The 26620-nt window shown below is 35.7% G+C and overlaps 5 protein-coding genes and 1 long non-coding RNA gene across 7 annotated transcripts in view; 2 read left to right on the forward strand and 4 right to left on the reverse strand.

The window, feature by feature from the left end:
* The window catches only part of yata (N-terminal kinase-like protein yata), a 61198-nt gene extending 58589 nt beyond the window's left edge, over positions 1-2609 (reverse strand). Inside the window, exon 1 of the mRNA XM_066393561.1 lies at positions 2602-2609. The gene's annotated coding sequence lies outside the window, so the exon portion shown is untranslated. The remainder of the gene's footprint in view (positions 1-2601) is intronic.
* LOC136411125 (cyclin-dependent kinase-like 1) lies at positions 1543-5491 on the forward strand. Of its 2 annotated transcripts, XM_066393575.1 has the most exons (8): positions 1613-1691; positions 2894-2910; positions 2980-3169; positions 3230-3515; positions 3784-3891; positions 4173-4402; positions 4468-4605; positions 4665-5491. In XM_066393575.1, the coding sequence occupies exons 2-8, from the start codon at positions 2897-2899 to the stop codon at positions 4788-4790; spliced, it is 1092 nt and encodes a 363-aa protein (XP_066249672.1). In that variant the 5' UTR covers positions 1613-1691; positions 2894-2896; the 3' UTR covers positions 4791-5491. The 2 variants fall into 2 exon arrangements, with proteins under 2 accessions (XP_066249671.1, XP_066249672.1); XM_066393574.1 differs by lacking the exon at positions 2894-2910 and having other exon boundaries at positions 1543-1691.
* Positions 5492-5655: 164 nt separating this feature from the next.
* LOC136410904 (uncharacterized) lies at positions 5656-7342 on the reverse strand. Its single transcript, XR_010752292.1, has 2 exons — positions 6993-7342; positions 5656-5820 (listed from the first exon to the last, which is right to left on the reverse strand). It is a non-coding gene; the product is annotated as an uncharacterized lncRNA (long non-coding RNA).
* A 102-nt stretch (positions 7343-7444) lies between these two features.
* Bili (FERM domain-containing protein 8 Bili) lies at positions 7445-17712 on the forward strand. The gene is made up of 10 exons (XM_066393568.1): positions 7445-7899; positions 8484-8608; positions 8776-8946; positions 14183-14455; positions 14503-14668; positions 14744-14882; positions 16062-16273; positions 16327-16456; positions 16588-16855; positions 16913-17712. Exons 1-10 carry the CDS (start codon positions 7748-7750, stop codon positions 17056-17058), a joined length of 1782 nt encoding a protein of 593 aa, XP_066249665.1. The 5' UTR covers positions 7445-7747; the 3' UTR covers positions 17059-17712.
* On the reverse strand, positions 8940-12759 carry LOC136411127 (glucose-dependent insulinotropic receptor-like). Its single transcript, XM_066393577.1, has 4 exons — positions 12446-12759; positions 10218-10352; positions 9906-10055; positions 8940-9651 (listed from the first exon to the last, which is right to left on the reverse strand). Exons 1-4 carry the CDS (start codon positions 12639-12641, stop codon positions 9041-9043), a joined length of 1092 nt encoding a protein of 363 aa, XP_066249674.1. The 5' UTR covers positions 12642-12759; the 3' UTR covers positions 8940-9040.
* lobo (lost boys) overlaps positions 17692-26620 on the reverse strand; it is a 52923-nt gene continuing 43994 nt past the window's right edge. The window contains exons 3-14 of the mRNA XM_066393455.1: positions 22069-22190; positions 21635-21866; positions 21398-21583; positions 21124-21343; positions 20328-20585; positions 20129-20270; positions 19989-20076; positions 19751-19938; positions 18772-18907; positions 18414-18719; positions 18123-18286; positions 17692-17856 (exon numbers count right to left, since the gene is read on the reverse strand). Of these exons, the coding sequence (XP_066249552.1) occupies positions 17772-17856; positions 18123-18286; positions 18414-18719; positions 18772-18907; positions 19751-19938; positions 19989-20076; positions 20129-20270; positions 20328-20585; positions 21124-21343; positions 21398-21583; positions 21635-21866; positions 22069-22190 (2127 nt within the window). The 3' untranslated portion in view covers positions 17692-17771. The remainder of the gene's footprint in view (positions 17857-18122; positions 18287-18413; positions 18720-18771; positions 18908-19750; positions 19939-19988; positions 20077-20128; positions 20271-20327; positions 20586-21123; positions 21344-21397; positions 21584-21634; positions 21867-22068; positions 22191-26620) is intronic.

The following is a 26620-nucleotide window of genomic DNA, read 5'->3' on the forward strand; positions in this document are numbered from 1 at the left end:
TAAACAATAAAAAATTCATATTCTATATATGTAGATATTTTTATTGATAAATATTTGCTTCAGTGATCAATGCATTTTTTCTTTTAATGGTAAACACATTTATTACAATAATTTCGTAATCATAAAACATGTTTGAATTTAAAAAATCTTACTTTCAACGATATTAACGCACTAATAAGTAAAATCATTTCAGAGTGACCAAATGTAACAAATGAGGTACCAAAATGTAGAGAATTAATAGCCATTCAAAATGATATATCGCTTAACCCCTTTTACTATTTAAGATATTCGAAAAAGCGGCCCTGTGGGATAGAGGGTTGAAAGAGGCACAGTGAATTTTACATAAAAATTGTTCCTCCTCGATAACAAAATCGACGTGTTCCGGCGATTTTTTAAAAATCTATCCTATTTTGAGATAATAAGGGTGAAAAGTTTTCAAATTGACACCTCGTATGTTAAGACTACCTCACTACACTAAAAAGCGACCTTTATTGAAGTGTTCACATTAATGTGCAATTTGTGACTTAAAAAACCTTGTGGAAAACTGATTAAAAGCTAAAACATAAATAATGTATACATTTAGATACGATTTTCTTGAGACTAATTGAAGATAGGTATAAAAAGCTAATAGCTGAAGGTCGATAGGTGCCATACAACATAAGAAATGCTTGAAATATTCAGTAGCAATACAAAATAATACGAAAATAAATAGTTTCCATTTAGAAAAATGACATTCTGATCATAATTTTTTTCGTTCACCCTGTATAATTCTGAAAAGTATCAATCTATTTACCCATTAGATTTAAATATATCTGTTAGCTGTTAAATTTTATCAATCCACCGTAAACCTGTTTAGAGTAATTGCTTTCTAACAGTTTTAAAAATTCGCCCTGTAGAATATAATGTATACAATGATATTAACTATCTAGTAACAAGCTCAATGTCACGGCATAGGCAGTAATTTTCATCAAAACAGGATATTGAAACATGTTCTTAGAGTTTTACATCGATAAAAAATAAACATGGATGGGGCCTTATCCGGAATATGAATCAATTTAAATAAGGGGCTCACAGGTAACGATGACTAAAGCAATCCATACATCGTTTTTAAATTAAATGGAATTAAGAGTAGTTAAAAACAAAAATTACAAGAAAAAAATGTGTAAAACTTATGTGATACTCATAAGAAAAAAAATTCTAATGTATCTTACTGTTTGTCGAATTTTGAATAACTTAGAAAATCTGGCAAATAGATTTTGATTCTTTCGAAAAAAATATCGTTTTTTCATATTTCAGCAATGAGTAGTTTTTGAATGAACGCAAAATATTCCTCCTTTTTCGGATATCTGCGAAAAGGATCGCAGTTACAGCAGTTACAGGGGAGCATCTCAAATTACACAAGCTTTTCCTCATTTTATCAATCCGGCACCTCCTACAGATTATGAGATTCCCATGCTCATTATCTTAGACGCATTTAACGTTATGCAGCAATTTATATACATTTCTGCTTTATAGAGAATCACCCGTTTGAATTCATTATTGAGTATGGTGTTTCCATGACTCCAGTATTAAATACAAACCTAAACCTAGTCATAGGTATGTCAGTATAGTGCAGAGAGTCTAATGGAGAAATGGCTGACTGAAAGTAAATTGTGGTTATTTGGCAATCAAGTGCACTTACTCTCAAAAAGGTACTTGCTAATTACATTATTAATTTTCAAAATATTAATTAGATGTACATAATCAAATATTCATTCCATAATACTCAATTTGGAGCTATTAATAACATCTAAAATGAAGCAAGTGCCGGTTGGGAAATTTCCCATTCGCTCTTTATTTCTTTATTTTTTAATTGCTCTTCAGGCACTTGCTAAATAAAATCAATAATAATGTAGATAATGATGAAATTATAGTCTATTTGTGTCTTGCAAAAATTTCTTCAGCAACGCATAAATGAACCGTATTGTAGGCTTTACTGCGTGAATTTTATTTATGCAGCTCTCTTGTTATCGTTGATGTTCAAGTTCGCTTTAAATCCAATCGAAATCCTTTGTTAAGTAGAAAAAGTACTGAATTTTGGTCACTTTAGTCCAGTAAGCTTTAACGAACGTTAATAGTGCGAACAAAACAAATCTTTTAGGGGATACTTAATGCCAAGCCTCCCTAAAACCTAATTTAGTTTTTATTATTATTTACATTGAAAAATATTTCCATCGTCATGGTACTCATTTTCAGCTAACTTTTTCCAAAAAAGAGAGTGCCATAGTCAGTTTTGGCGTATCTGTAACCCGGTTCGAGAAAAATCAAACTTCGTTATTTTGAAATATAGACATCTCGCCATGGTAGTCACTTTCAACTGACCTTTTCCAGAAAAGAGAATGCCATAATCAGTTTTGATGTACCTACAATACTGTTTTTAGCACTTCCAACTTGTTGCTATTGAGGAATGTGATATTACTAAAAACCAAAAAATCGAAGTCATCTTTTGAGGGCATTTTATTTTATTTAAGGCTATAATCTACATTAAAAAAATGGAATTATGGAAACCTACAAAAACACCTTTCCAATGTCGTCACAATGAACCCGGTAACAAACAAACCGATAATTTAAAATTCAATAATTCCCCACTCAACGCAAGTTCAAGGCTGTCTTACGCTAAAGCCGCCTGGTAAATACCAGAATTCATTTAATATTTGATTTCCTAAAACACGTACGTTTTTGACCTTACACTAACAACAATTATATTGATTTATTCTTATTGGAGAGCCATTTTTGTACAAATACCCAACACATATACCCAGTAACCCTACATACACACATATTGCATGTCCCAAAACAGTTTAAATCTAACATTCCTTAGTAATATGGTTAATTTTCTCTTGCTTTCTGGAAGAGAATGTGGTTGTTCAGGTTGGTTTTAGATGGAAAAAGTCACATTGATATATTACATTGATACATTTTTATGTTGATTTATCTCAGGAATAGAACTTCTTCGAAAGTAATGGAGAGATATGAGAAAATCAGTAAAATTGGAGAGGGCAGCTATGGGGTGGTGTACAAATGCAAAAACAGAGATACTGGGGAGATAGTGGCCATCAAAAAGTTTACTGAAAGCGAAGATGATCCTTTAATAAGAAAAATCGCCCTTAGGGAAATTAGGCTATTAAAGGTCTCTTTCTTACAAAAAAAAACATCCCTTCATTCTACTAACACATTCCCCATATTCTAGAATCTAAAGCATCCAAACTTAGTCAATTTGTTAGAAGTGTTTAGAAGAAAAAGGCGCCTACATTTAGTGCTAGAGTATTGTGAACGCACAGTACTTAATGAGCTTGAAAAGTATCCCAGAGGGGTACCAGAATTGCAGACGAAACAGATAATCTGGCAAACCATTCAAGGGGTGTCGTACTGCCATCAGCATGGATGCATTCATAGAGACATTAAGCCCGAAAATATTCTTCTGACCGCAGCCGGGGTGGTTAAGCTCTGCGATTTTGGCTTTGCAAGAATGCTGAGTAAGTACCAAAATTATTATTGGTCGTAGAAGATATATTCTAACGATTAAAATAGTTTTCTTACGTGGTAAGCTCAACATATTGCATGTATTTGCGAACTGAAAATAGCACTTTACTGCACGTTGAGAAAAAATTACAAGTACCCGTGCGGTAAAGTGCCACTTTCAACTCGCTATATTTTGTTTTACTGTGCTTCTTCGATTAACTGAAATTGGCTTGCTATATATGATCACTTTTAGCATGCTTGTTGTGTAAATAACTATTACAGATCCAGGAGAAAACTACACAGACTACGTTGCGACCAGGTGGTACCGTTCTCCAGAACTGCTGGTAGGGGACACGCAATATGGGACGCCAGTGGATATATGGGCGATAGGTGAGGAATTTAATATTTGTCACAAAAACACGTTGTACCGATCTCTTCATGTATCTACATCTACATGAACTCTTCTGTATGAAAAATATGTCTTCTAAATCAAGGTTCAGGTACGCAACTGACTTTCGAAACATTACTTAAAAATCGTTGTAAAATCAGTGGAGTACTGGTTAGGGATTTAAAATTGATCCTAGGCTGCACAAAGTCGTAGTACGCAGGAAACAACTTCATGGACTTCTCACAGCTCTTACATTGTTTCTATTGATATATCTTAATTTCAGGTTGTGTAATGGCGGAATTAATCAAAGGCGAAGCTCTATGGCCAGGCAAATCCGACGTGGACCAGCTTTACCTTATAAGATGCACTGTAGGTGACCTATTGGCTAGGCACATGCAAGCGTTCAAAAGCAACGACTTCTTCCAAGGAGTTATTCTCCCGCAGCCCCAGCAATTAATCCCCTTGGAGGTCAAGTTACCCATGTGCGGAACTACTGTGATTGATTTCCTTAAGGTACAATTACTGAAGCTTAATTATTACTTATACCTCAAAGGACTTTACTGGATTATCTATTACAGAAATGTCTAGATAAAGATCCTGCAAAGAGGTGGACCTGTACTGAACTTATGAATCATGCTTACTTTGAAGATTTTATATTTAAAGTTGAAGACAGTGAGGACTCCAAGGAAGATAAATCTTCGCGGAATAGGTCAAGGGCAAGTATTTTCTTTGGAGAAAAGAATGGTGGATGAATATTTGTTTCAAATAATTGTAGAATTCCAATAACGGATCCACATCGTTGCCTCAGCTAACACTAAGCAACAAATCGGTCAGTCCTGGAACTCAGCAGCAAAACCAATCAAATTCCAAGTCAAAACTGGATCATTTACCAACTATTTGACAAAAATTCAGTTTTTTCAAATAATTCAGTAGCGTTCAAGGCAACATAGTATATTTATCATAGAAAGTTCAATAAGCTGCGGCATCTTGATCTAGTCATCAAGAGGTGGTGGTAGCAAGCTGTTAAAAATGTAGTCGAACATTTAGGCAAATGACTTCTGTGATAATATATATAAATATATGTTCGGTGGTTTGAGGTGTGTAAATAGCAAGATTTCACGAGTATTCAATAGTTTAGTAATCTGAGTCATTTGTACTATAAATGTAAGTACCTCATTAAATTTAAGTAATATTTTCACGCAATCAAGTACCACCACTTTATGTATCTGCGACTATTTGTTAAATAGGTTATTTTCGATATATTAATTTGTTTTAACTTAGGATCAGTCAACCAAATCTTTAACTTAACTTTACCTGGAAGGCATGAAAACCAAGGGATTGGACAATGGTTTTACGTCCTGTTAATCCTTGAGGGGAATTATCACTTGATTAAAGTTGTCTGGAATTTGAATTTTAGGCTCGATGTGATAAACAATGTAATTATTGTTGCAAAAAATGTGTTGCATAATAAACACTAATATTTTTTGTAAAATACACTGTAGTTGTAATGGATAAATATGACCAAAATTGTATAAACAATAATGATTAATATTGTATCATAGTACTGGAATATCCACGTAATAAACGTTTTTTAATATACAACCAGTGATTTCTGACAAATCTGTAAAGATTTCAACCCTAAACTCCGCTTTACCCAGTGAGCTTTGTAATCAGAAAATATTCACAATTTTACGTGTTTTACGTAAGTCCTGCATTTCGTAATAATTTACTCCCATCGATTTTCCCTACATCAAAAACAAGCAATAAAACTCATTCATGCTTTATAACAAATATATGTACAATTCTATTCACACAACGATTAACTAAAAACTAGTAACAAAGTCTTTGAAAATCACACATTTCTAGTCTTTGGAACCCGGGAATTTTGCGGGATGACTATCCGTGAATTTGTTTTTCCAGGCCTCGAAAATCTGAAAATAAATAAAAAATAAGAAAATACTTTTTATACGTAATGTTAAACGCAAAATTCCAATATTTTAATACATTATTTTATATTTTTACTTTAAACTTATTTTCGTTGGTCTTCTGCGTTCAGAGGGACAAAAAGGAATTTTTCTTCTTCAAAGTCCTTTGTTAATATCTCACAATGTTGCATATAAGATATCATGATCGCCACGGCCTTTGCATGGTCATTATCACTTGAATTTTATCGGGAAAATAACATCGGTTCCAAGAGATTTGCACAATTATTTAAAAATGGACGAAGAATACTTAAAATACTTGAAACTGCTTTCAGTTGTTATTCAATTGATTAAAAGTAGCTAAAAAAGAGCACAACATTTTTCACCTACATCGCCAATAGGAATTTTCAACACACACTCCAATATAATATATTTGTAGAAACGCCGTTTGTTCACTTCAAAAACTGAACAACAATAAAAACTTTCGTTAACCATTTGCACAAACGAAAATATATATAGTAATTCATGTTTTACATGTCATACCAATATGTGCAGATCTGATCTGAATCACTTCACATTGTTTGGTCAGAAATTGAGTGAAGTAAAGACACTTTTTGACCAGAATTTGAGAAAATATTTAGAAAATTAATAAAAATCCTTAACATTTTTGTATTTAACACTTCTCAGTTCTTCTAAAGATAACAGAGATTTTAAGAGTACACAAAAAATTTGGAAGGTCTTGTACAAATAAATTGTACAAATTTCATTATCATATCCGTAGTGTCCTCTAATAAAAACATGAGTAAAAGTATGTTGGTTAAAGTAAGTAAATCAACTCAACAACAGTTGGTAGATAATAAAATCACAAAAATGCTTCAATATAATATTTATTAAATATAAATATAACAATATTGGCAATAATTAAAAGCAGTCAATGGAAAAGCGGCAACGCTTCATAACATCCAAATTGGCAGTAGTTAGGTCACAATAGATTTATAAATTTTACTTCGCAAAATAAGCACCCTTATTCAAATATGAAAGGAGAGTTTGTCACAGATATAGCATCTCTCAATCTCATTATTTTTATTACGATTTTTTATCTGGCATTTAGCATGGAAGTAATTTATGGAAATTATTCAAACGAGTTTAAAGTGTTTTGTAAAAGTTCAAAACTAATTTACCTTGTTAAAATCTTTACGGTTTTTGGAATCCACAAGCTTCGGGTTTTGCTGCAATTTCCACCATTCCCAGTGAATTCCTATTATAAGAGGTATTCCGAAAAGAAAGACTATATTGTCTTTAACGAATTTTCTCAAAGCAGAGTTGGCTGACATCACTGGAAATCTTTAAAAAGTTATGTAGTATTTAAACTAAAGTTATTTTAAAAAATATAAAAAACAATTAGAATTTAGGTTAGAGATTAAATAGGTTAAGCAGTGTTACTGGTGTTTTCAATATAGGGATGTTTTCAAATGTCATTATTAGTAGAGTTGTTTGTCTTTCTCCCTCGCCTGCAAACAACAGAGGTAGAAATATTCCCAGATTCAAGGTATTATTATCTCGTTTGTTAACGAAAGCGCATCGCAACAGCTGTAATGTGTCAGTTTTATATGTTTATAAATAAAACTTTTCAAATTTTTGAATATCGAAGGGAAAATATTAAATAAAACCACTAATAAATCCAATAATAAACGTAACAAAATTCAATAATTATTAAAAGTGCTGTACCCTTCTTATTCTCACTCTTATGGATGTTGCCACCCAATCCATCCATATCTGCAAGCAAAAATAAGTCAATTTCACACATCCCTTCCCACTATTGATTAAAATATTTCTGGATACATCTCCTTATTGATTTAGAACCAAAATACACGCTTCGCTTTCAGTATTCCAGCGTCCTAAACCAATGTTACAATCATAAAATTATTGCTTTAAAATGGATAACAGAAATAATAAAGATAATAAAGACACTCAGCAAATAATCATCCAGTCAAATAATTATAATGTAACTGTAATCCCTGTTGAATTTCCAGTAAGGAACAGGCTATATAATTGCCAAGATAATGAGTATATTAATGATCAATATAGGTAAGAGTTTATCTTCTTTGATTACAAAATCTGGAGCAGTTTCTTTGCTTGTAATAGATGCTTATTTTAATGTAATACCTAGCATCGTAAATGATTGAATTTTAATATGGATAGATTGTATTGTATTGTATTAAATTTAGTTGACTGGTAACAGTCCTTTACTGCTACCTGAAGTATATTATGACCCACTCAATGTAAGAGGTTCATTGTGTCTTACTGAGCAGCTCCTAGTGTGTTCAGGTTATTCATGAACCTCGCCATCTTTCTAAGTGACATTATATTTTGGTCTTCTAAAACTTCTTAAAAATCTGTGAGTTTCATTCAATTTTGTGAATGTCAGAATCATGTCCAAAAGGTTATATTTTACAAGGGAACGAAAGTCAAGAAAATTGCATAGAGGAAAATTCATTCAATTTTATGGCAAAATCTCATTGAATTAATTACACTGTTGAACTTTTCCAAATTGTTAAAAATTGCTTATATTCTTATGCTTTAAAAATTGTCTTATTAGGCCCTTACAATAAATATTATCTTAGGCATACCCATTAAATAGTTTATTAAAGTTTGTTTTTATTTTTTTGCAGTTACTGTCAAGATCCAATTAAAAAATATGCCACTCTGCAAAGTCAATGGAATACTGAGAAACCCTTAGGTGGACAAGAAAATAACAAGGAAAGATTTGGAGATGATTTCAATGACAATAACCAGAGTAAGTAACAATTGTTTGTTCTGCCTTAGTATTATTAGACTAAGTGAATTCAGAATTCTTTACCTTCAACTCCTTCAAAAATTGAAGGAATTGTACGTCATTCAGCATTTATAGTTAAGTTTTATTGATGAAAATATGGCAGTTAAGTTATATCTTTGTCAAACTAGTGTCAACCAGAGGTTCTTCAGTGGTGTCATCCTATCCCAATGATGCATCTTACTGCCATGACATCAAGAACTACAATGCAATGCAGTCTCAATGGAACAATGACAACTCATTCACAGGGCCAGATGGGAAAACAGAGCTCATTTATGAAGAGATAAATGACAATCATAATAGTAAGTCATTTTTTTATTATGTATATCTCTTCATTGCACAATCATCATCACAATCCCTATTAAATTTCACTTTACGCAGTTCGAAGAACGTATTTTACCTGCAACACATTTTAAGCCTTTTCCTGATGTAGCTCCTGAAACCATTGTGCCACCAGGCATAAATCAGTGGATTGATGAGGCTGTTGCTAAATCCTAAAATGCTCAAAGGGCTCGCAATGAGCAATCTCAATTGCTTGCATGTTCCAGTAAGTTCATCATAGTTGCAATTATCCGCCACGTAAATGACGCAAGCGATGAAGTAGGGCGACCAAGTGAACAAAAAGCTCATTGTAGTAAAAAGCACAATTTTTACAGCTTTCCATTTATTTGGGAATTGGTTCTGCTGTACTTTTCCTCGAGCAGAAGCCTTCTTTCTTATTATTGAAAGCTCGGTGTTGCCTCTAAAGACTCTCATGCACTCTTTGCACTCCACTTGCTCGGAGATGTTGTTTACGGTGGAGACTGAGTATTTGATTTTTTTGATGTTGGCTATTGCGTGGTAGAGGATTATAGAGTAGAGGATCATTACTAAGATTATGGGTATTAGGCCTATTGAGACTGTCAGGATTATTAACGGATCAGGAGCTATCATTATGAACCAGCACATTTCGCCATTCTTGGTGTCTCCGGCCCAGCCCATTAGAGGCAAAAATCCGATGATTAGGGCTGCAAGAAAATATATTATAAGATTTGTTATTGTAGTAAAGTGTTTTTGAAATTGCGGTATTTATTCTAAGGATATATGTATGTATACTGGATAGTTTCTTAGCTTGCATGCTCTCAAAAATTAATTCCATGTGATTTTCTTGTATGTAGTTCTGTCACATAATTGATTTATTATAATGAAGTAGCCATATAATTTAAATGCGACAACCTTAAACACTCAATATATCGAGAAATATTTATGGCTTGTGGCTTACCCATGAACCAAGTCATGCCGATGACACCTCGTACCCGATACGTGCTTATTAATTTGCAGTATTTAATGCCATAGACTATATAGAGGAATCTATCTACTCCGAGTAGACCCACAGAGTATATCGAGGAGATGGTGCTTGATACTATCATGCCTAGAAACCATATTTATAAATTAAATTGCCAATGTTTTGTGATAGTTTGTGATATTGTAAGAATTGGGAACGTAACAAATACCACACATCTTTATAGTTATACGTTTTAGCTTCAACTACCTATATTTCTTTTTGGAAATTACTTTACACAGATATACTAACCCATTTGAATAGCACAAATGCTATGATTTCTGCGGTTCTTGGGGTAATACTGTCCAAATAAAACGGATAATCCGGTTATCATGTCTGTCATTGCCACATTTCCCAGGAAGAGATACGTGAATCTTGGTTCGACTCCTGGAAAAACAATTTTATTAGCATGGAGTTAGATAATATCTCATTAATTCTGGTTTAAAGGCTAACGTTATAGGTAGTCATTTTAGAAATCATTTACTTTTTGGTAGATTGGAGTATTAATTTGCATTTATGATATATTACTCACGGGTGAAAAAAATTATTATTAAAAGTAAATGAAAATGTACGTATGGTATTTACGAGGGAGTCATCCATTCTGGAAAAAATTGAGGGTTACGCGGCGTATACCTGGAAATAAATATGAAAATATTCTTGATTTTAATAAAGTTGATATTTTCACATCTCTAGACAATCGAAAATTTTGCTTATTGGGTCTAAAAGTTTCAATACACATGTTTTAAATCTAAACAAAATTTCCATATACAATATGCCCATTTCTTCTAATAAAAAATCAGGGAAGCTCTTGGAAATTTAAACACCCTTGAAATTTTTAAAGTAACGATACATATTTAATGTCTCATATTGTCTCTCATGAGGATTCGCTTAAACCAACTCAGGGGCGTGGAAATCCCAGGTTTGCTGCATCTTTAATTAGTTTAAATCAATTGGATTTTTTTTAAATGGAGCACCCATGTCACTGAATTTTTTTCCTGCATAAGAGTTTGCAGTCAGTAAAAAGAGTAAAAAAATATTTTAATGTTTTCTCATATACTTTAATAGATTACATTGAACTTAACATGAGACGCCACTGGTTCTCCATCCATTGCTGCCCCAAACTTTTCTTGCACTGCGTAAAACTGGCTTTAATGCCAAATTGCATTTGCAATCTGGAAAGACCAGGTGCACTATTTAATCAATCATTTTTCTACTGATTGAAAATCTAAAAATGTCTGTAATTGTTGTGGCCCCTTCTTCTCTGATTCGAGAGTGATCAGAATGGATATAGGGAACTGAAGGCTAAAGAAATCTTCGTGTTAACAATATAGAGATATATCGGGTGTCTTAAAAACAATCGGGGAAACACAGTAAACTTATTCCTATGATAGCTTCTGGTTGTAGCGACATCTATCGGGAATATGTTTCTACTTTCCGGTAGTTGTAAAAACATTAAAATACACCGGGTGCCCTATTTAAAGAGACGATCATTTTTCAAATTGTCCATGTGAAAATAGAAAAAAATCAATAAAATATGTATGGAGTTAAAGCTTGATTTATTAAAAACCTAATGATGTTCATACGAGATTGTGCCCGGTTGAAAACAAGAAAAATGGCACTTTTAAATTCGAATTGGTTTGGCTCTGAAGCCACAGGATGTCCGGATAGCAATCTGGGATAGAGCCCAAGTTGAATTTAAGTAAACGTTCTGGTTATAATGCAACAAAAAGTCAGTGGCGGACGTGTGACCGGGCAGTGCAGTGCTGTATCGAGCGCTATCAAATATTAATTTTTAATTAAACTTCATGTCAGCATAAGATATTCAAATTGGCTACCTCCTTGTTTATCTTACTAAAATTTTTACAGCTTATACGTATGAAGTGCGTTTTTTAACCCGGAACATAGGGTTTTACGTGTTAAATTTTTAACCGCATGTTGAATCCTGTCCGCTTAGAGATACAGCCATGAAACCGAACACAAGTAAAATTCGAGGTCCTCACTGCACTTTAATTTATCAATTAGGTCAATGCCATTTGTTAAAGGACCGGAAATTTTACACATGAAACTCTAGGAGATAGGCAATGTGAAAATGTGCCCATATTAAAAATCGGAAACCGGTGACGTAGCTACTGTAACATCTGTAAGAAAAATGTTTCTAGACCTTTGTAAATGTCGAAATTAGATCACAAACTATATGAGTTCTGTGCAGAAATGCTGAACTACGCCTGAGTAGATCCCAAAATAAAAAATATACAGGGTGTCTCAATGCAATATCTTAGAATTTATACACAAAACGGGATATTGATGACTTCCCGGCATTGGCCCAATTGAGAACTTTATATGAATGTTAGTGAGGAAAATTTTTTTAAAATCCCTGAAAAATTTCAGGCGTCTTTGGATATTGAGCGAACCTACTCTGAAGGACAACTTCAAACATTCTCAAGGCAAATTCTTCTAAAAGAAAGCCAAGTTTTACTCACTTTTTTGAATTAACAACCCACTGGAAACCACCACACTTAAATTAATGAGAATAATGAATGTGGCCACCACCGGAATCACGTAATCGTATACGCTCAAATACGTATTGGCCTCCGGGTCTTCGAGTTCCGCTGCGGTGAGGAAGCTGTTGCCCATGTTCGACACATGATTCGTAGTGTTATCTGACTCAACGAACATTATAATACCATGTTATATCAATATCTTTTTGCGTCCAAAAACGGATAATAGCTCACTTAATAAAGGTGGCGATAACGGCCATCACTCAAACCGAAATAACTGTGTGTCAAGAGATAAAGCGCCGGGTGATAGTAAATAGCCTAAAAGGGCTAATATGGCACCCGTTGATAACGTGTAGCCTTCTGTCTGTTTTGTTTGCCGATCAATTTAGTGTCGTATTTTTTTACGCCCCGATTGTCTTTAGGTTATTACCATCCTGTCCTGGGAATCGATAAGGTATTATTTAATTACAGGTGCCCCTATGTTGGGTGGCTGATAAGAAGTTACATTGCTCCCTTTGCACGCTATTGATTGATAGTATTAATACGAATTATTACGATTGGAATCGAAGTCTCATAGGAATCAACGGAACTAAGGCAGGAGCAAAGAAGATTGCAGTAGAAAGGATATTAGCATAACTGAACCAGACATGATTTAAGTTACTTTGTTTTGTATAATAAGTTAAAAAAAACTATTGCACCAAAGAACTAATTTACAAAGATCATACTTACAGCATAATTGCTCATAGAAAATTATGAGGAAGGATGACGACGTTCCCATGCTTAAGGTCGGTTTTTATATTGCCCTTTCTCACTGTATTCATATGGGTTCCACTTGTCCATCGCGCCAGGTGAATTTGCACATAATAATATATGTGATGAGACAAAAGATGAGATGAAAACCTGACGATTATAAGACAACATAGATCGTCCTAGGATGAAACGCATACTTACATAACTTACGTTATAAAGTTCAGGATTGCACCATCATCGAGTGTATGATGTGAGATCACCAAAAAGTGGCGTCTGATTTACTGAAGTGAGTTTGAGTGCCTACTTTTCCAGAAAAACCTAAAATGTGAATGACTTCGAAAAATCAATAAAAAATACTTGCAATTCTTCCAGGCAAATCTAGCAAAGGCCTATTTCCCAGAATCTTGAGAAAACATTTGCCATTTTTGGAAATCTGGATGCAAGTGCCGTCTGGTACTTTTCCAGACTCAATTATTAGGGAGTGCTGAGTTTCCAGGATCAGAAAAATTTGAAGAATCCTACCAAACAAAAGTAACTTCTAATTCTTTTGCAGATAAAACCTCAAACTTACGCTCCTCATAAAATCCTCTTTAGCGAACTTTCACTTCTGCTTTTCTTTCCAGTGTACTTCAAATTATCCTAATTTCCTCTTTTAGTGTTTCATAGTTATTTTATTCGCAGATGAAATGTGTTTACAATACTTTCATGACCTTCCATTTAGTTGCCAAACAACTCAGTTACCGCTAAATTCTGGATATATCTATATCGCTTCATTAAGCCTCTGTGATCACTAAGTGCTTTAATATCACGTTATGCTTAGCTGATGATTACTTTCCATTATGTTTTCACGATCAATGTTTTGATACAAAATCTGCTCTACATTTACGAAGATTGTTATCTTTACAAGCTCTAATTGTTTCTCTCACTCTACCATAAATCTATTATTCAGGGTCATGTTTCTTTTTTAAGGTCAAATAATGAAAAGCGCGATCAATGGTAACCCAATAAGTGAAACTTCCACGCACCAAAGCCCTCCAACAATAAACGAGCCCTTTGAGGGCGTGGTTATTCCAATGTGTGTGTATTTGCACAATAAGACGGTTATTATGATGGAAATTGAGGACACTCCTGCAGCTTCCTGCGAGCTTATCTGCCAGGCTTTAGTCAACTGCGAAGAATTGGGATTGAACAAGAGCACAGCCTTGCAGGTGTTCACTTTATGGATGATTAGTCCTATTTTAGGTAAATTTTCGAGGGTTTTTGAGAGCCAAAAACTGATATTGTCTTAGAGATCCAGCTGAAATCATACTCGAAACCATACGAAATTCGGGAAAACTGGAGAAATCTTATCGAGAAATACGGGCACGCTTCTGTGAACCGAAAAGAACGAGATGAGCCAAAATTGGTCTTTCAAAGGAACATGTTCTTCCCCAAACAACTGGAAGAGAAAATTAAGTAAGTTCCTATTTTACTATTCAATTTCTGGTACATGAACTCGGTTTAAAACGTATTTTTTCATCTTGGCGAAAGAGATCAAAAGATCTTAGAACTTCTGTACGAGGAATGTAAATATAACATTTTGAATGGGAGGTATCCTTCCGAGATCCCCCATTTGATTATGTTGGGGGGGATCCAGGCTAGAGAAGAGCTGGGCCCTTATAATTCTCAGGTAAACTCGCATGCCAGAGAGCCATGTGAATGTTATAGGATTTTTAGAGGCTAGCAATGTTTTCTTTTAATTTCCTTTTGGTTTTTCTGCTTAGAATTTTAGTAGTGCGTTTAACTGTCTGTCGTTTGCATAATTTACCTGTTAGTTTTCCACTATAAGGGTAAAAAAGGCATGCAGCTGATGCTTTTGATGATGGACAACTTCGAGAACTTTGTTAATTCATATACGCTTAAAGTGTAAAAGCCCCAATAAAACTGTGTGTGAAACCCTTCATATCTGTAGATTATTGAGTTATTCAATAACTGGGAGGTCAAAGTTATGTTCATGCATCTGGAGTAAATATCTATTTTGAGTGCCTAATTTATTACTTCGTTATCTAGTGTTTGATTTTATTATAATCTAGTTAAGATAGGAGCATAAATCCTTCTCTTCTGAGCAGCTAAATCCAAGCCTGAAGTAACTCTTTTTTTACCGTAAAGCGTAAGCTTAATTAACAGTTTAATTATTTTATTATTTATTCATTTAATAGGATTTTTTCACGCAAGATTACAGCCGAAATGACGTGCTTTCCAGTAACAAAATCTACATCATTTTAATTTTTTCAGCTCCAAAATAAGAAAAATGTGATAAGATTCTTGAGAAAATCCCTGGAAACCTCTTGAGGAATTCCAACACTGGCTATAACCACAGTGAAGTCAAAAATTTAAGATATGGTCGCATGAGAAAGTGTCCTTAGACCTTTAGAAATTCTATGAGAATGTCCCTGGTTTGAACTAAAAGTTGAAAGTTTTAGATTTCGTAGAGAACACTGTAGGTTTCAAATATACATATGATACAACAAGTAATTGACTATTAGTTTTTCACTATTTAAAGTAATTAATCATTGCATTACTTAGAATTCAATATTTGTTATTAACAGAAAACAGATTGTTTTTAACCCAGGTTGTTAGCTGGAATTCAGCTCGTTCGAGGGACTAGATCGGCCAGTTTCTACGATAGCTCTTTCAGTTTTCACCAATTTTATTTGCTAAAACCTGTCAATAACTTAGCTGTTTGCATGCTTAGTATTAGTTTAATTAATACTAGTTCTCCTTTTTATTAATATGTCTTTTTCTAGTCAAAAGTAATTAAGAAGTTAAAAAAAAAGCTTAAACCCTAAGAACTATTTCTGGTCTTTAGGCACACACCACACACTACTTCAGAGAGGAACAATCCAAGTTCTTACCAGCTCACGTGAGGAAGAGTCCCACTTGGACCTGGCTACCAATAAGCAGTAAAAATTCAGCAGAAGTGCGACTTTTGGAGCAATTTAAACGAATTCCGAGCACTGCTACCAATAGAAAATTGATTAAGAAATACCTGGAGTATTGTTGGTCTCTGCCGTTTTATGGGTAACCATATGAAGATTGAAAAATGGCAAGAAAGCTAAATTCTACATTTTCAGAGCTGCTTTCTTTGAGGGGCAAATAGAGGAACCAGTAAGGGGGTTGATTTCACTTCTAACCCACCAGGACATTCCTGTTTTGGTGGCTATAAATGCGAGAGGATTATACATTATCGATGACTTAAATTGCGTGAGAATTTTGCATAATATCATATTTCTTAGTCGACGTTTTTCATGAGACACCTCTTTGTCTCTGAAGAGAGTCGCATTAAACAAAACGTCGTACAGTGGAGCATCATGTCTTTTATTACATTTTTTTAGCAAGTGGTGTTAGGATTGCGTTACGAAGAATTCAACTGGGATTGCAGCAAACCCTCAAGGGAAGACAACCCCGACTGTCTCCCTTGTCTTTTCGTTCAGTTCGGGGTAGTCGAAAACGGCGCGAGGGTTTCCAAGATGTTGCAGGTTTTCTCGAAACAAGCCACTTTAATGGACACTTTGATTAACTCTTACGTGTCCCAGTTAACGTTAAAACCGAGCGATGAAGTTGATAATAAGGCTTACGACAGCCAAAATAATAGTGATAATGGTAAGATTTTCTTTTTCTAATAAATTATAATACTATGAATGAAATATTTTCATTTAGACAATCACAATTCTTCAGTCCCAAACAGCACCTTTTCCTCAAATTATGGAGCCTTAGCCAATAAATTGAGTAAATTGACTTTGGCCACCTTCGACGATGAGGGCCACTGCATTGGTCAGATGGGTTCATGGTCATTCAGCTATTAAACCTGGCATTCTATAGCTTCCTTTTGCAGTTAACATTCCATTTCTTGAAACTTCTGGCTGTGTATTTAATTTGAATTGTGAACTTCGCTCTATGGATTGTTTTAGAAGATGTGGAGATTGGTTTTTAGTAGAAATTTGCCTTTAGAAGGTGTTTAAATATTTAAATGTCACACAGTGAGAGGAAATATCTATTGTGCGGGACAGCATCAACTGTCTGTCTTCAAAAATTAATTTAAGGGTTTCTAAGAAAGCCAGTGAAAACAGTGAGAGGAAATATTTATTCTCTTAGGGCAATATTATCTGATTATTTAAAATTGTTAGTTTTCTTTAAGTTTCTGTATTCATTTACAACTAAACTATAATTTGAAGAACCTTTAGCCAAACATTGTATCGAGAGATTTTTCGTTTCCGGGCGTCTAAATCTGAGCGGAGGATTTGGACTTTCGTCCCACTGCTTTGACAATCTGACAGTTTCTAAATGTCTTGGTGAATATTTAGTTGCATATAAATTTCGTTTTTTGGATGTTTTAAGATAATTAGCTATATATCTGTTTTAGGTAGTTCTATCTCGATTGTCATCTAATATTATATTTAATAATGCTCAATCATCTCTGAGATTAAGAGTAGATGTAACTCCTGCATCCTTACATTCCGCCATGTGATTAAATATGAATAAATCTGTCAATAAAGTTTACTCAAAAAAAAGTTGGAAATTAGGAGTTGTTTGATTTAGTATTATAATTACGTAGGATGTCCAGCATGGGGTGATTGTTGACATACTGTAGCATCGCTTCATACCTGAAATATACTTACAATCGATCGATACCATTTATAAGAGAATCAAAGAAAAAGAACAAGAAATAATATAAATGCGAAGGGATCCTCAAATTTAAAGTCAGCAAAACTTATTTAGTGGTTTTTGTAAAACCTTAAGTATTATGTCACGGGCTTAAATTGTCGTTCTGACAGTGCTAACTGTGGTTGATGTTAAGTCTGTCATTGTTAATGGAAGAACCAAATATTGACAATAACAATAACATGAATTGTTCCAAAATTTTACCTACCTGGAATAAGATAATTCCTTGTGTCTAACGAGACGAATCTCCATCGTTCGAAGACAGAAAATCATTTCATTGATTTCTTCAAAATATTTGGTCTCTTCGTCCACAGTGAGGTTTTCATGACGTTGCATATACCAAGCTTGCAGATCTTCAATTTTACTTGACATCTGCCAAAACGCAAAAAGAAATGTCAAACTAGATTCTTAAGCGCTGTACATTACTAGGAAGTTAAAGTGGTTATCAATGCCATTTTTGTCACATAACTTTATGGTCACATTCCTGTCTCTTACTAACCCTTTCAAACTGCTGCTGAGTGTCAAGGGCCCTATTCACCAACATCTCTTTAAATTCTTCCAAACACGCCTGTCTTACATCCAATGCCTCCTGAAATGTCAAGCTGCTAGGGTTACCTGTGCGAGCTAGATAAGGAGACAAATAGTCTATCTTCTCTTCCATCTCTTTCTCTTTGCATATCCTCTGTTTTTCCTCTTGATCCAGCATTCCAGCTCGGAATTCTTGATTGTGTTCTCGATTGTAAACGTTCACGTCCAGCCTGGAAAATGCCATTTCATGTGCTCGAAGAAGCAGGAAGTCTGATATCTAGAAAGTAAAAAATTGTCCTTTTATAAATTGTCAATAGGAGTAATCTTACCTGGTTTTCGAAGTCTCTTATGGACACTATAACTTCTTCTTCGTCTTTTAACTGTTGTTGTAGCAGGAGATAGAGTTGAAGTTGTCTTGGTGGTTTAGCTCCTATTTCCGCTTGGTAACCATATGTTAACTCAGGTCTGGGATTTTACGATAAGATAGGGGGTTAAAAGTGACTAAATTGAATGAAAACTTATTTAAAAAACATACATAGCAGGAATTAAAAAGATTTATTAGAAGTTAAAACTTGTGCAGGAAAATTCAAATCACATGGGGTTAAATCCGGAAAATTAGTAGAGTGATTTGAGAATCGTCAAATCAGGAAAAGAAATACATGTAAAAGGAATTAAATTATCCTTGATAGGCATTAAATTGGGAAAGAATAAATTCTAGTAGCACCAAAGAGAAGAAAGAATAAAAGAAAATATTCGTAAGCAACAAAAATGGAAACAAGGGAGATCTGAAGGGCCCACAAAAAGATGAATGAAGGAACAAACTTGATAAAGACCAAAGAAACAAGAACGATAACCATCAAGTCTGAACTCGTCAAAGTCAAAGAAAATCGAAAAACGCCAGAAAGAAGAATATGAGAAGCGGTGATTAAAAATCGCCAGATAAAAGTGGAATAGGAGAGGAATTGATCGGAGGGCGTTAACGCTAGAAAGAAGAGGGATCCGAGGAACGCCAGAAAAAAGAGGGAAAGAAAAGTTGTCGATTCGATAAGCTGCAAATCAGGAAAGAAATCCGAAGAGCTCCAAAGGGAAGGTGGAGAAATAAATGGAAAGAGAAACTGAAGGTATCCGAAGCAAGAAAGAAAAAGAACGAACTTAAGCTAACCTAAACTGAGTACACACTTTGTTCGTCCACAGGTATCACTCGGTGCAATTTACTTAAAAGAAAATGAAACATGTTCTTCTCATTCCTTAACATCTTCACGTTCTGATCTCTAACCCGTACTGAAAGAGTCACAAACAAAATCTTACCTGAAAATCATACCTTCCCCCATTTCCGCCAAAGGAGGCTTAATAAATGTCCTCGTTGAGGCTGTTACATTATCCTTCCCATACTGATACTGAAGGGCAATTTCCCGCTCCCGAATATTAAACTCTCTGATGCTGATATCTTCATGGGGCGATTTTTCCTCGTTTCTCAGGAATTTTTGGACAATTTTCTTTAAGGGAATTACTTAAAATCTTTCATAAAAAAACCGAAGCAACATACAAAAATTGGTTTACAGCTGGTAGAGGCCATCTTGGTGTTTTCAGTTGAGGGTCTGGTTTGTTCATACACAACTTGCCGGAAATAGAGCCTTAAAAGCACCTTATTGAAAAACGGAAAACACTCTCAAAAATAGTAATAACTTATCGTCTCTGTCGCTATAATACTCAGTGCAAATATTGTCCAGGATTTCAATTTTCGAGAGACCGTCAAAACGAGTCTTGTTGTCCAAGAAAATGGTTCTTTTCGCATCAGGACCATCTTTATTGTTGTAATAAATGTGCTCTAAAACGGGCTATGTTGTAGGGTAGCTATTGAATGATTTCAATGATATTTCTTTACTTAATATGCTGTCTTCTCTGCCCGCAGCAAAATACTCAGTTTTTAGGTTGGTTTTAGCGTCCAAAACGCTCCTGGATAACTTATCATGCCGGTTTTTGAATTTCTCTTCCACGCATTCAACAGAAGTGCAAGCGAAGTCCGAATAACGCGTGATTTTTTGAACCAAACCGTCGTGACAAACATATGGGGCGTATTCCTCCATCAGGGTTCTTTTGTATTGAGTCACCATGGTACCGTTTGGAAAACGGCGTTTGAGTACTAAGAAAAACAAAGTGAGAATCGGTAGCGAGGGGTGGAGAGGGTTGAGAAAGAAGTTGAAGGTGTGAAAAATATCAAAAGATGGCGCTAAGACAAGAAATCCCTGATCAGCATCATCTAACGAAAAATTCTGTTAAAATGTTACGTTGTAAAAATACAGTGAACTTAAATATTGATGTAAAACAAAAGTAAAGGCTTGTGTCGCTAGATAGCGCCACGTTAACTGGGTTAACTTACAATACGATTGAACAAGTATACAGGGTAATTCTTAAACATACGACGAAACATTAAGAGAATTTCCCTTTTATCAAAATAAGAAAGAAAAGTCTCTGTAAATGTATGTTCGCTTCATTTTGCACAATATGAATATAGTTACCTAATTACACGTTATTGGTCATACAAAAATGAGAGTCCATTTTCTCTGCATTTGTAATCAACTCACAGACGTCTTATCAGTCACACGGTAATTTTCTTCCAATAACAAGATATTCTTGTGAGTCATAAGATAATAGATGATTCATAACTAAAATTGCCTTACCATCGTGTGGTATGCTGATCCTGGAAGACCATGGATAAGGCATATCCAAGTGCTTTTCATCCCAAAAATAATCGATTTCCTCCTCTTCTCCAATTTCCACAGCTTTCAGTTTGCCCTTAGAACCCAGAGGCTCCCCAATCAGCAGATGCTCCCACTTCTCCGTATCGGTCAAATCATAACTCAAAGCTCCAAGATCATGGGTACAATTTTGTAAATTTACCTTTAAGTTTGAAAGCTGTTTAGGTTCGAAAATACAGGGAGGTTGAATGTATACCCAGTAATTTTCATTATTCCATATACTCTCAATTCCATAGTAAAGATCACTGGTCAGCTCATGAGGCATCCCAGTTCCAGGTTCTATGAAGATGCTTTCAGTGACCTCCTTAGTGCCTGCTGCCAAGAATATCCAGGCGTGTACTCTTCGCCCTTTCAGATCATCCGGAGGTCTCTTCTCCTCTTCCTAGATAACAAGATTACAGTTCGGGAAATATTGCGAGTGTGCGTATCTTACCAAGAATCTCAGTCTTTTAATTTCAGCCTCTTTCTCCTTCCCCGCCTGAATCTTGTCCAATTCCCGCTGCTTCATCATGGCCAGAAATTTGCTCTGCATATCCTTAGGAGGAGTTATTTTGTATTTCTCGTCCTCCTCCACCACCTCTTCCTCCTTTTTCGCGTCCTTAACCAATGGAATGGGACAATCGACGCGGCACATGATCTTTTCTGTTACATCTTTAATGGCGTACCTGAAAGTCGAAAAAAGACTCCAAAAAAATCCGGGAAGTACTCGAGATTCGTCTGGAAAGAATTGCTTATAGCGCTATCTGTGGAGAACCTCGTAAAATAGTTTTAAAGTGAACCTGGACTTGGTTATACTGATCGAAAAATTTTAGATTCACTGCGGGATCTTATTAAATTTTTTAGATAAAACTTCCTGGACTTACTTACCCGGAAACAACGTAAGCATCGTATCCAGCACCGACAAGAATCGAACATAGAACGGTGGCAATTTCGAATGAATGTCCAGATTGACGTAAAATAGTGGTGTGCGGCGAATAAAGATGTCGCGGCTGAAAGAAAACACGTCATAATAATGACAATGATTAATATCTGGCAAGGTTTCTTGACATTTTGACGAAGTCAGTCTGAAGAAAAATTATTTGTTTTATTTTTTGGTTGAATTTACGCATGCGCGTTAGCATATTTCAGCTTGCAACTACTTCAACCGCAAAGTATCGCATTTCTATTCGCTATTAAGCGAAGTGGTTATCAGTCTCGGTAAAACCAGATTACGTTGCCCGAGTCATAATCGAAATTTGCCGATATTAGAGGCCAATTAAGCCAAACAATGATAATCAACAAGCTGGGAATCCGAGTTTAAATTAATACACCCCATTCGGGGGTGTAATTGTCTTTAAAATGAAAGCGAGATAATCCGGTTACAGTGGCTTTCTGTGCGGAATTTGTAACTAATTTTCCGGTTTTATGGGATGATAATCTTTGCTTATTGCATCAAAAAATTCGAATTTGATTACAAATAACTTAATTATGTTAATTTAAGTTAAAGTGCGTACAAAGAGAGATGGTCAGTTAGTCTGTTATTACTCCAAAAGCCTTCATTACGTATAAAGTCGGTTATCCATTATGTTATCCTATAAGGTTGGTTTCATCTCATGTGGCACTATTTCGCAAAGCTATGTCGACTCACTTATCACGTTCAACATTTATCGAGAAGAAGATATGATGAATAAGAACAATTGAACAAAGCAACTGGCACTGAAATGACTATTTGGAGGGTCGGTTAGATATTCCAGTTCCACATTCAATGCGTCCTTTGTGGCGCCACTTAGCCGCAGCTCGGTCATTTAGCAAATTTCTATCAAGAGAGGGCGCTATATTTTGCATATGCGCCCTTTATTCCCGCTAGTGAGTTATTCATATTTATTCGGCCATATAAAATAATAAAAGTGAAGTCGGAGCGGATAATGCAGTGGTGAAACAAGATTAAATTAAATGCCCAGGCAAGCTAAATTATCTCTAGCACAGTGGCGTATCTGGAGTCTTTTCCCAGCAACGTTTTCTAAATTCTTCGACATGTTCATTATTACTATTAAAGTGATTATTTTTGAAACGCTGTCTGTACTCCCCTGAACTTCCGCTAAATCATTGATCGCCCAAAGGTGCTTCGATCGGTCTTTACACAAGTCTCTGTACGTCTCTGAAACTTTAAGGGAAAAATCTGAAATTAAGATCGAACCTATACAGAATCTCTAAAACTGCCAAATCATCAACTACATAATGGTGTATCTTGGGATTTTTATTAATGACGATATACTGAAAATTAGAAAAAAATGCCCCGGTTTCTTTAATTGATCTGTATACATATATTTAAAATATATTCCGTACGTATCTGAACTTTTAAAGGTTCAATTAAAAAGTTCAATTGTTAGGAGTTGCGCAGTGACACAATTCCGTAAACTACGGAGGATTATAATTTTATTGACCTGTATACACCTAAATATCGTCCTCTATGCCTATAAGCGAAATCAGCCCGAGATACGCCACTGAATACAGATGACACAGTAGCGTATTTTCGGTCTTTTGGCAATTAGAACATTTTGAATTCTAAGAGGAAATGCTTGGTTCATCTGTACGCATTCGAAATATATTCTGACTATGAGCTTTTAAATTTAAAATCGTAAACCAAATTCTTATACTGAAACCTTCGATTTGTTAAATAACTCACAACACAGTGCCGTATTTTGTGGTCTTCTGGTGATGGTAACAGAATTATCAAAAGTAGAAAAAAAATCCCTGTTTATATTGTTGATTAGTGCACATTGTTAAATCTCTCTACGCCTCTGAACTCATTTTTAAGGCTAAAAACGTTATAGCAAAAATGTTGGTATAAAAACCATCAAACTATCAAATTTTATTCAGTTATTCGCAGTAGCGTACGTTGAGCCATTTGTTACCTACGCCACTGCTAAATAGTTAACGACCTATCTTTATGAAATACCGTTTATCCTACACGATCCCTGTATTATTCGATTTTTATTGACACTTGTTGCACGATCATTTTACGGGGGTGAGTGAATACAATTTTAAAGTGTATAATTCTTTAAATGGGGGAGGGAGTCTCGCAACACGAAGGGTGTTTTTGCCTAAATTGTTTCCAACTAAGCGTTTTCCGCTTTGTGTCATAATTCACGAGCGACGTTTTAATGTGTCGTCGGGATTTGTTGAGGAAGGATGCGATAGAATGGCTTGGAAGAAGCGTAAGGAAAAACGATATTGCATTAGAGGTTTTATGTACAACGTAAAACTTTAATTCACACCTCAGTGCCGTACTTAGATAAATAGCAATAAGTTTTAATAATGTTAGTCAATATCTTAACTCTTGACGAAAACTCATAGGTGGCGTGCGAATAGCCTGATGATATGCGCATGCGAAATTAAGTTTTATTGCAGTACTTACGTCCTGCAGTAAACTGTGGTGCCATCTTCTGCTTGATTAAGAAAAATATGTAACATAGTAAATATAATTTATGTTTGTCTCTTCAAACGTGCGATAACTTTATCTTCTGAGCGCTCAGCTTATCACAAGCTCAACTGCTTTAGTTTTTAAGCGCCCAGCTCATCAAAAGCTCAAATACTTTTAGCTTCTGAGCGTTCAAAGAATTTTTAAAGCGAAAGTTTTAGAAATTGAAGAAAAACTTCAAACAGTCCTTTTTTTTTAGTATAGTTCAAGTACAGCTCGACAATACTCAATTGAAGCTATTTCTTAAACATTTATTACAAAATTATCAACACTAAGAAGAGATTTAGGTAGTCGGAAAAAGTCTTGAAGTCGAATTTTTTCTCAGTTGTCCCGAGGTTTCATTTATTATATATAGAAGATTTATATATGAATTATAAGAATGAATTTATATGTATAGATTATACATATATGTTATATGTAGGGACTAACCTGAACTAACTTATGGAAGATTTTATGAGGTTGTTTTGGTTAATATCGTATATTGTCCCAATTTCATCGTTCTCTTTGCCTTTGTTTTTTTTGGTAATAGCACATTTGCCCATTTTCAGTTTCATTTAAGGTTATTTAGTCCCAAAGCATTTTCTCTGTAAAAAACGCGTTCTTTGTCTGAGGGTTCGCTCTCCCTGGCAAAAAAGGGACTTTTTTGCGGGGTTAGAATCTAGAAAGATCCTTTTAGGACCGTCGGCGCCGGCAACGCGGTTCGACCGTCAATAATTACGTCGCCGTGTAGCGCGGAGGCCGTAAATCGTGGGGTTGGGGGTTGGGGATATGGGCGGTCGGGGATAGTGGACACTCGCGGGCCTCGCGGGGGACGTCGGGGGATGAAGCGGACGGTGTCCCTTGTCGGCAACCCGCGGGGCGCGATTTTAGGACGGTCGGGTCGGCTCCAAGCTCCCGATCCGAACGAACCGAAATAGTTTGGGGAATTTCGGGGAGCTTACTTTGCAGAAAATTACCTAAACCCGTTTTCCAGGGTTAAAGTAAAATCCCGTTTAAAATACATAATGTAGCACCTCCGAGGTAAATGGGCAGACAATCCCTTTTAGCCAAGGGCATATTTTATTCTGAATCAATAAGTAAATTTAACACTTATATGTTGTAGGAAGAGGAGTTTGGGCCCACACTTTAACGCTTCAGCTCCCAATTGGTCAATAATCAAATAAGTGGAGCGACGGAACATGCACGGTGGTCTGAGGACCGTTCCAGAGGGGGTGGTGGGCGGTGGGGCTTCGCAGGGGACGCGGGGGTTCGTCCTGTTCTTGGAAACGGGATGGCAGCTTGACAGAGGATGGCCATTGGGCAGTGACGGAGGATATTGCGAATTTACTAGTCCAGACTGTTCACGGTATCTATCATTAGTAAATTTAGCAAGTTTGGCCATATAATGAAATATTGACAATGATGAATGATTAATTACATGTATAGACAAAGGAATGATCGTCCAGTATAAATCGTCACATCCTGGCAAGACGATCGTCGTCATTGGCGACGGCGGGGCGTGGGGGGGTACGGGGGGATGGGGGGTCACCCTCACGCGGTGTGCAGATGTCGCGGTCCGTCGAACCCCGCGAAGTTTCCCCCTTCTACCCCCTTGGAGCGGTGGTGGCCGTCACGCACGCACGAGGCGCGAGGTCAGCCCGCGGCCACTGCAGGGGTGCCGAGGGACGGGGGCGAAATCGGACGGTAAATAGAATTCGTGGGCCTACTATATTACGCAGTGTTCAGGGCGCAAGTTTCTTTTGTCTTCAAGAGTTAGAAAAATACCGAAAAACGCACAGAAGTTCGCCGTCATCAGGCTTTAAACCGGTTCCAAACACTGTTATTTATGTGGCGGCACATTGTAACGTGCGCGCCATCTGTACTCGTCAGCACGAACTAAAACTTTAACCAATAGCTACACAAGAGGTCACAAGTGCATTAATTTGCAAGCCTCTTCCAAAATTGGACTTGTGGGTGCAT

This window comes from Euwallacea similis, chromosome 9, assembly GCF_039881205.1.
Source record: "Euwallacea similis isolate ESF13 chromosome 9, ESF131.1, whole genome shotgun sequence".
Classification (NCBI taxonomy): Eukaryota; Metazoa; Arthropoda; class Insecta; order Coleoptera; family Curculionidae; genus Euwallacea; species Euwallacea similis.

Excerpts from the sequence above, each read along its gene's own strand:
- LOC136411127 (XM_066393577.1), bottom strand. The coding sequence starts at position 12,641 with ATGTTCGTTGAGTCAGATAACACTACGAATCATGTGTCGAACATGGGC. Across the intron at positions 10,353-12,445 it reads TGGGTTGTTAATTCAAAAAA|GAGTCGAACCAAGATTCACG; the intron begins GTGAGTAAAACT and ends TTGTTTTTCCAG. Across the intron at positions 9,652-9,905 it reads CGGCATGACTTGGTTCATGG|CCCTAATCATCGGATTTTTG; the intron begins GTAAGCCACAAG and ends ATTTTCTTGCAG.
- Bili (XM_066393568.1), top strand. The coding sequence starts at position 7,748 with ATGGATAACAGAAATAATAAAGATAATAAAGACACTCAGCAAATAATC. Across the intron at positions 8,609-8,775 it reads TTTCAATGACAATAACCAGA|TGTCAACCAGAGGTTCTTCA; the intron begins GTAAGTAACAAT and ends TTGTCAAACTAG. Across the intron at positions 16,457-16,587 it reads TTATCGATGACTTAAATTGC|CAAGTGGTGTTAGGATTGCG; the intron begins GTGAGAATTTTG and ends ACATTTTTTTAG.
- LOC136411125 (XM_066393574.1), top strand. The coding sequence starts at position 1,624 with ATGGAGAAATGGCTGACTGAAAGTAAATTGTGGTTATTTGGCAATCAA. Across the intron at positions 3,516-3,783 it reads TGGCTTTGCAAGAATGCTGA|ATCCAGGAGAAAACTACACA; the intron begins GTAAGTACCAAA and ends TAACTATTACAG. Across the intron at positions 4,606-4,664 it reads CTTCGCGGAATAGGTCAAGG|AATTCCAATAACGGATCCAC; the intron begins GCAAGTATTTTC and ends AAATAATTGTAG.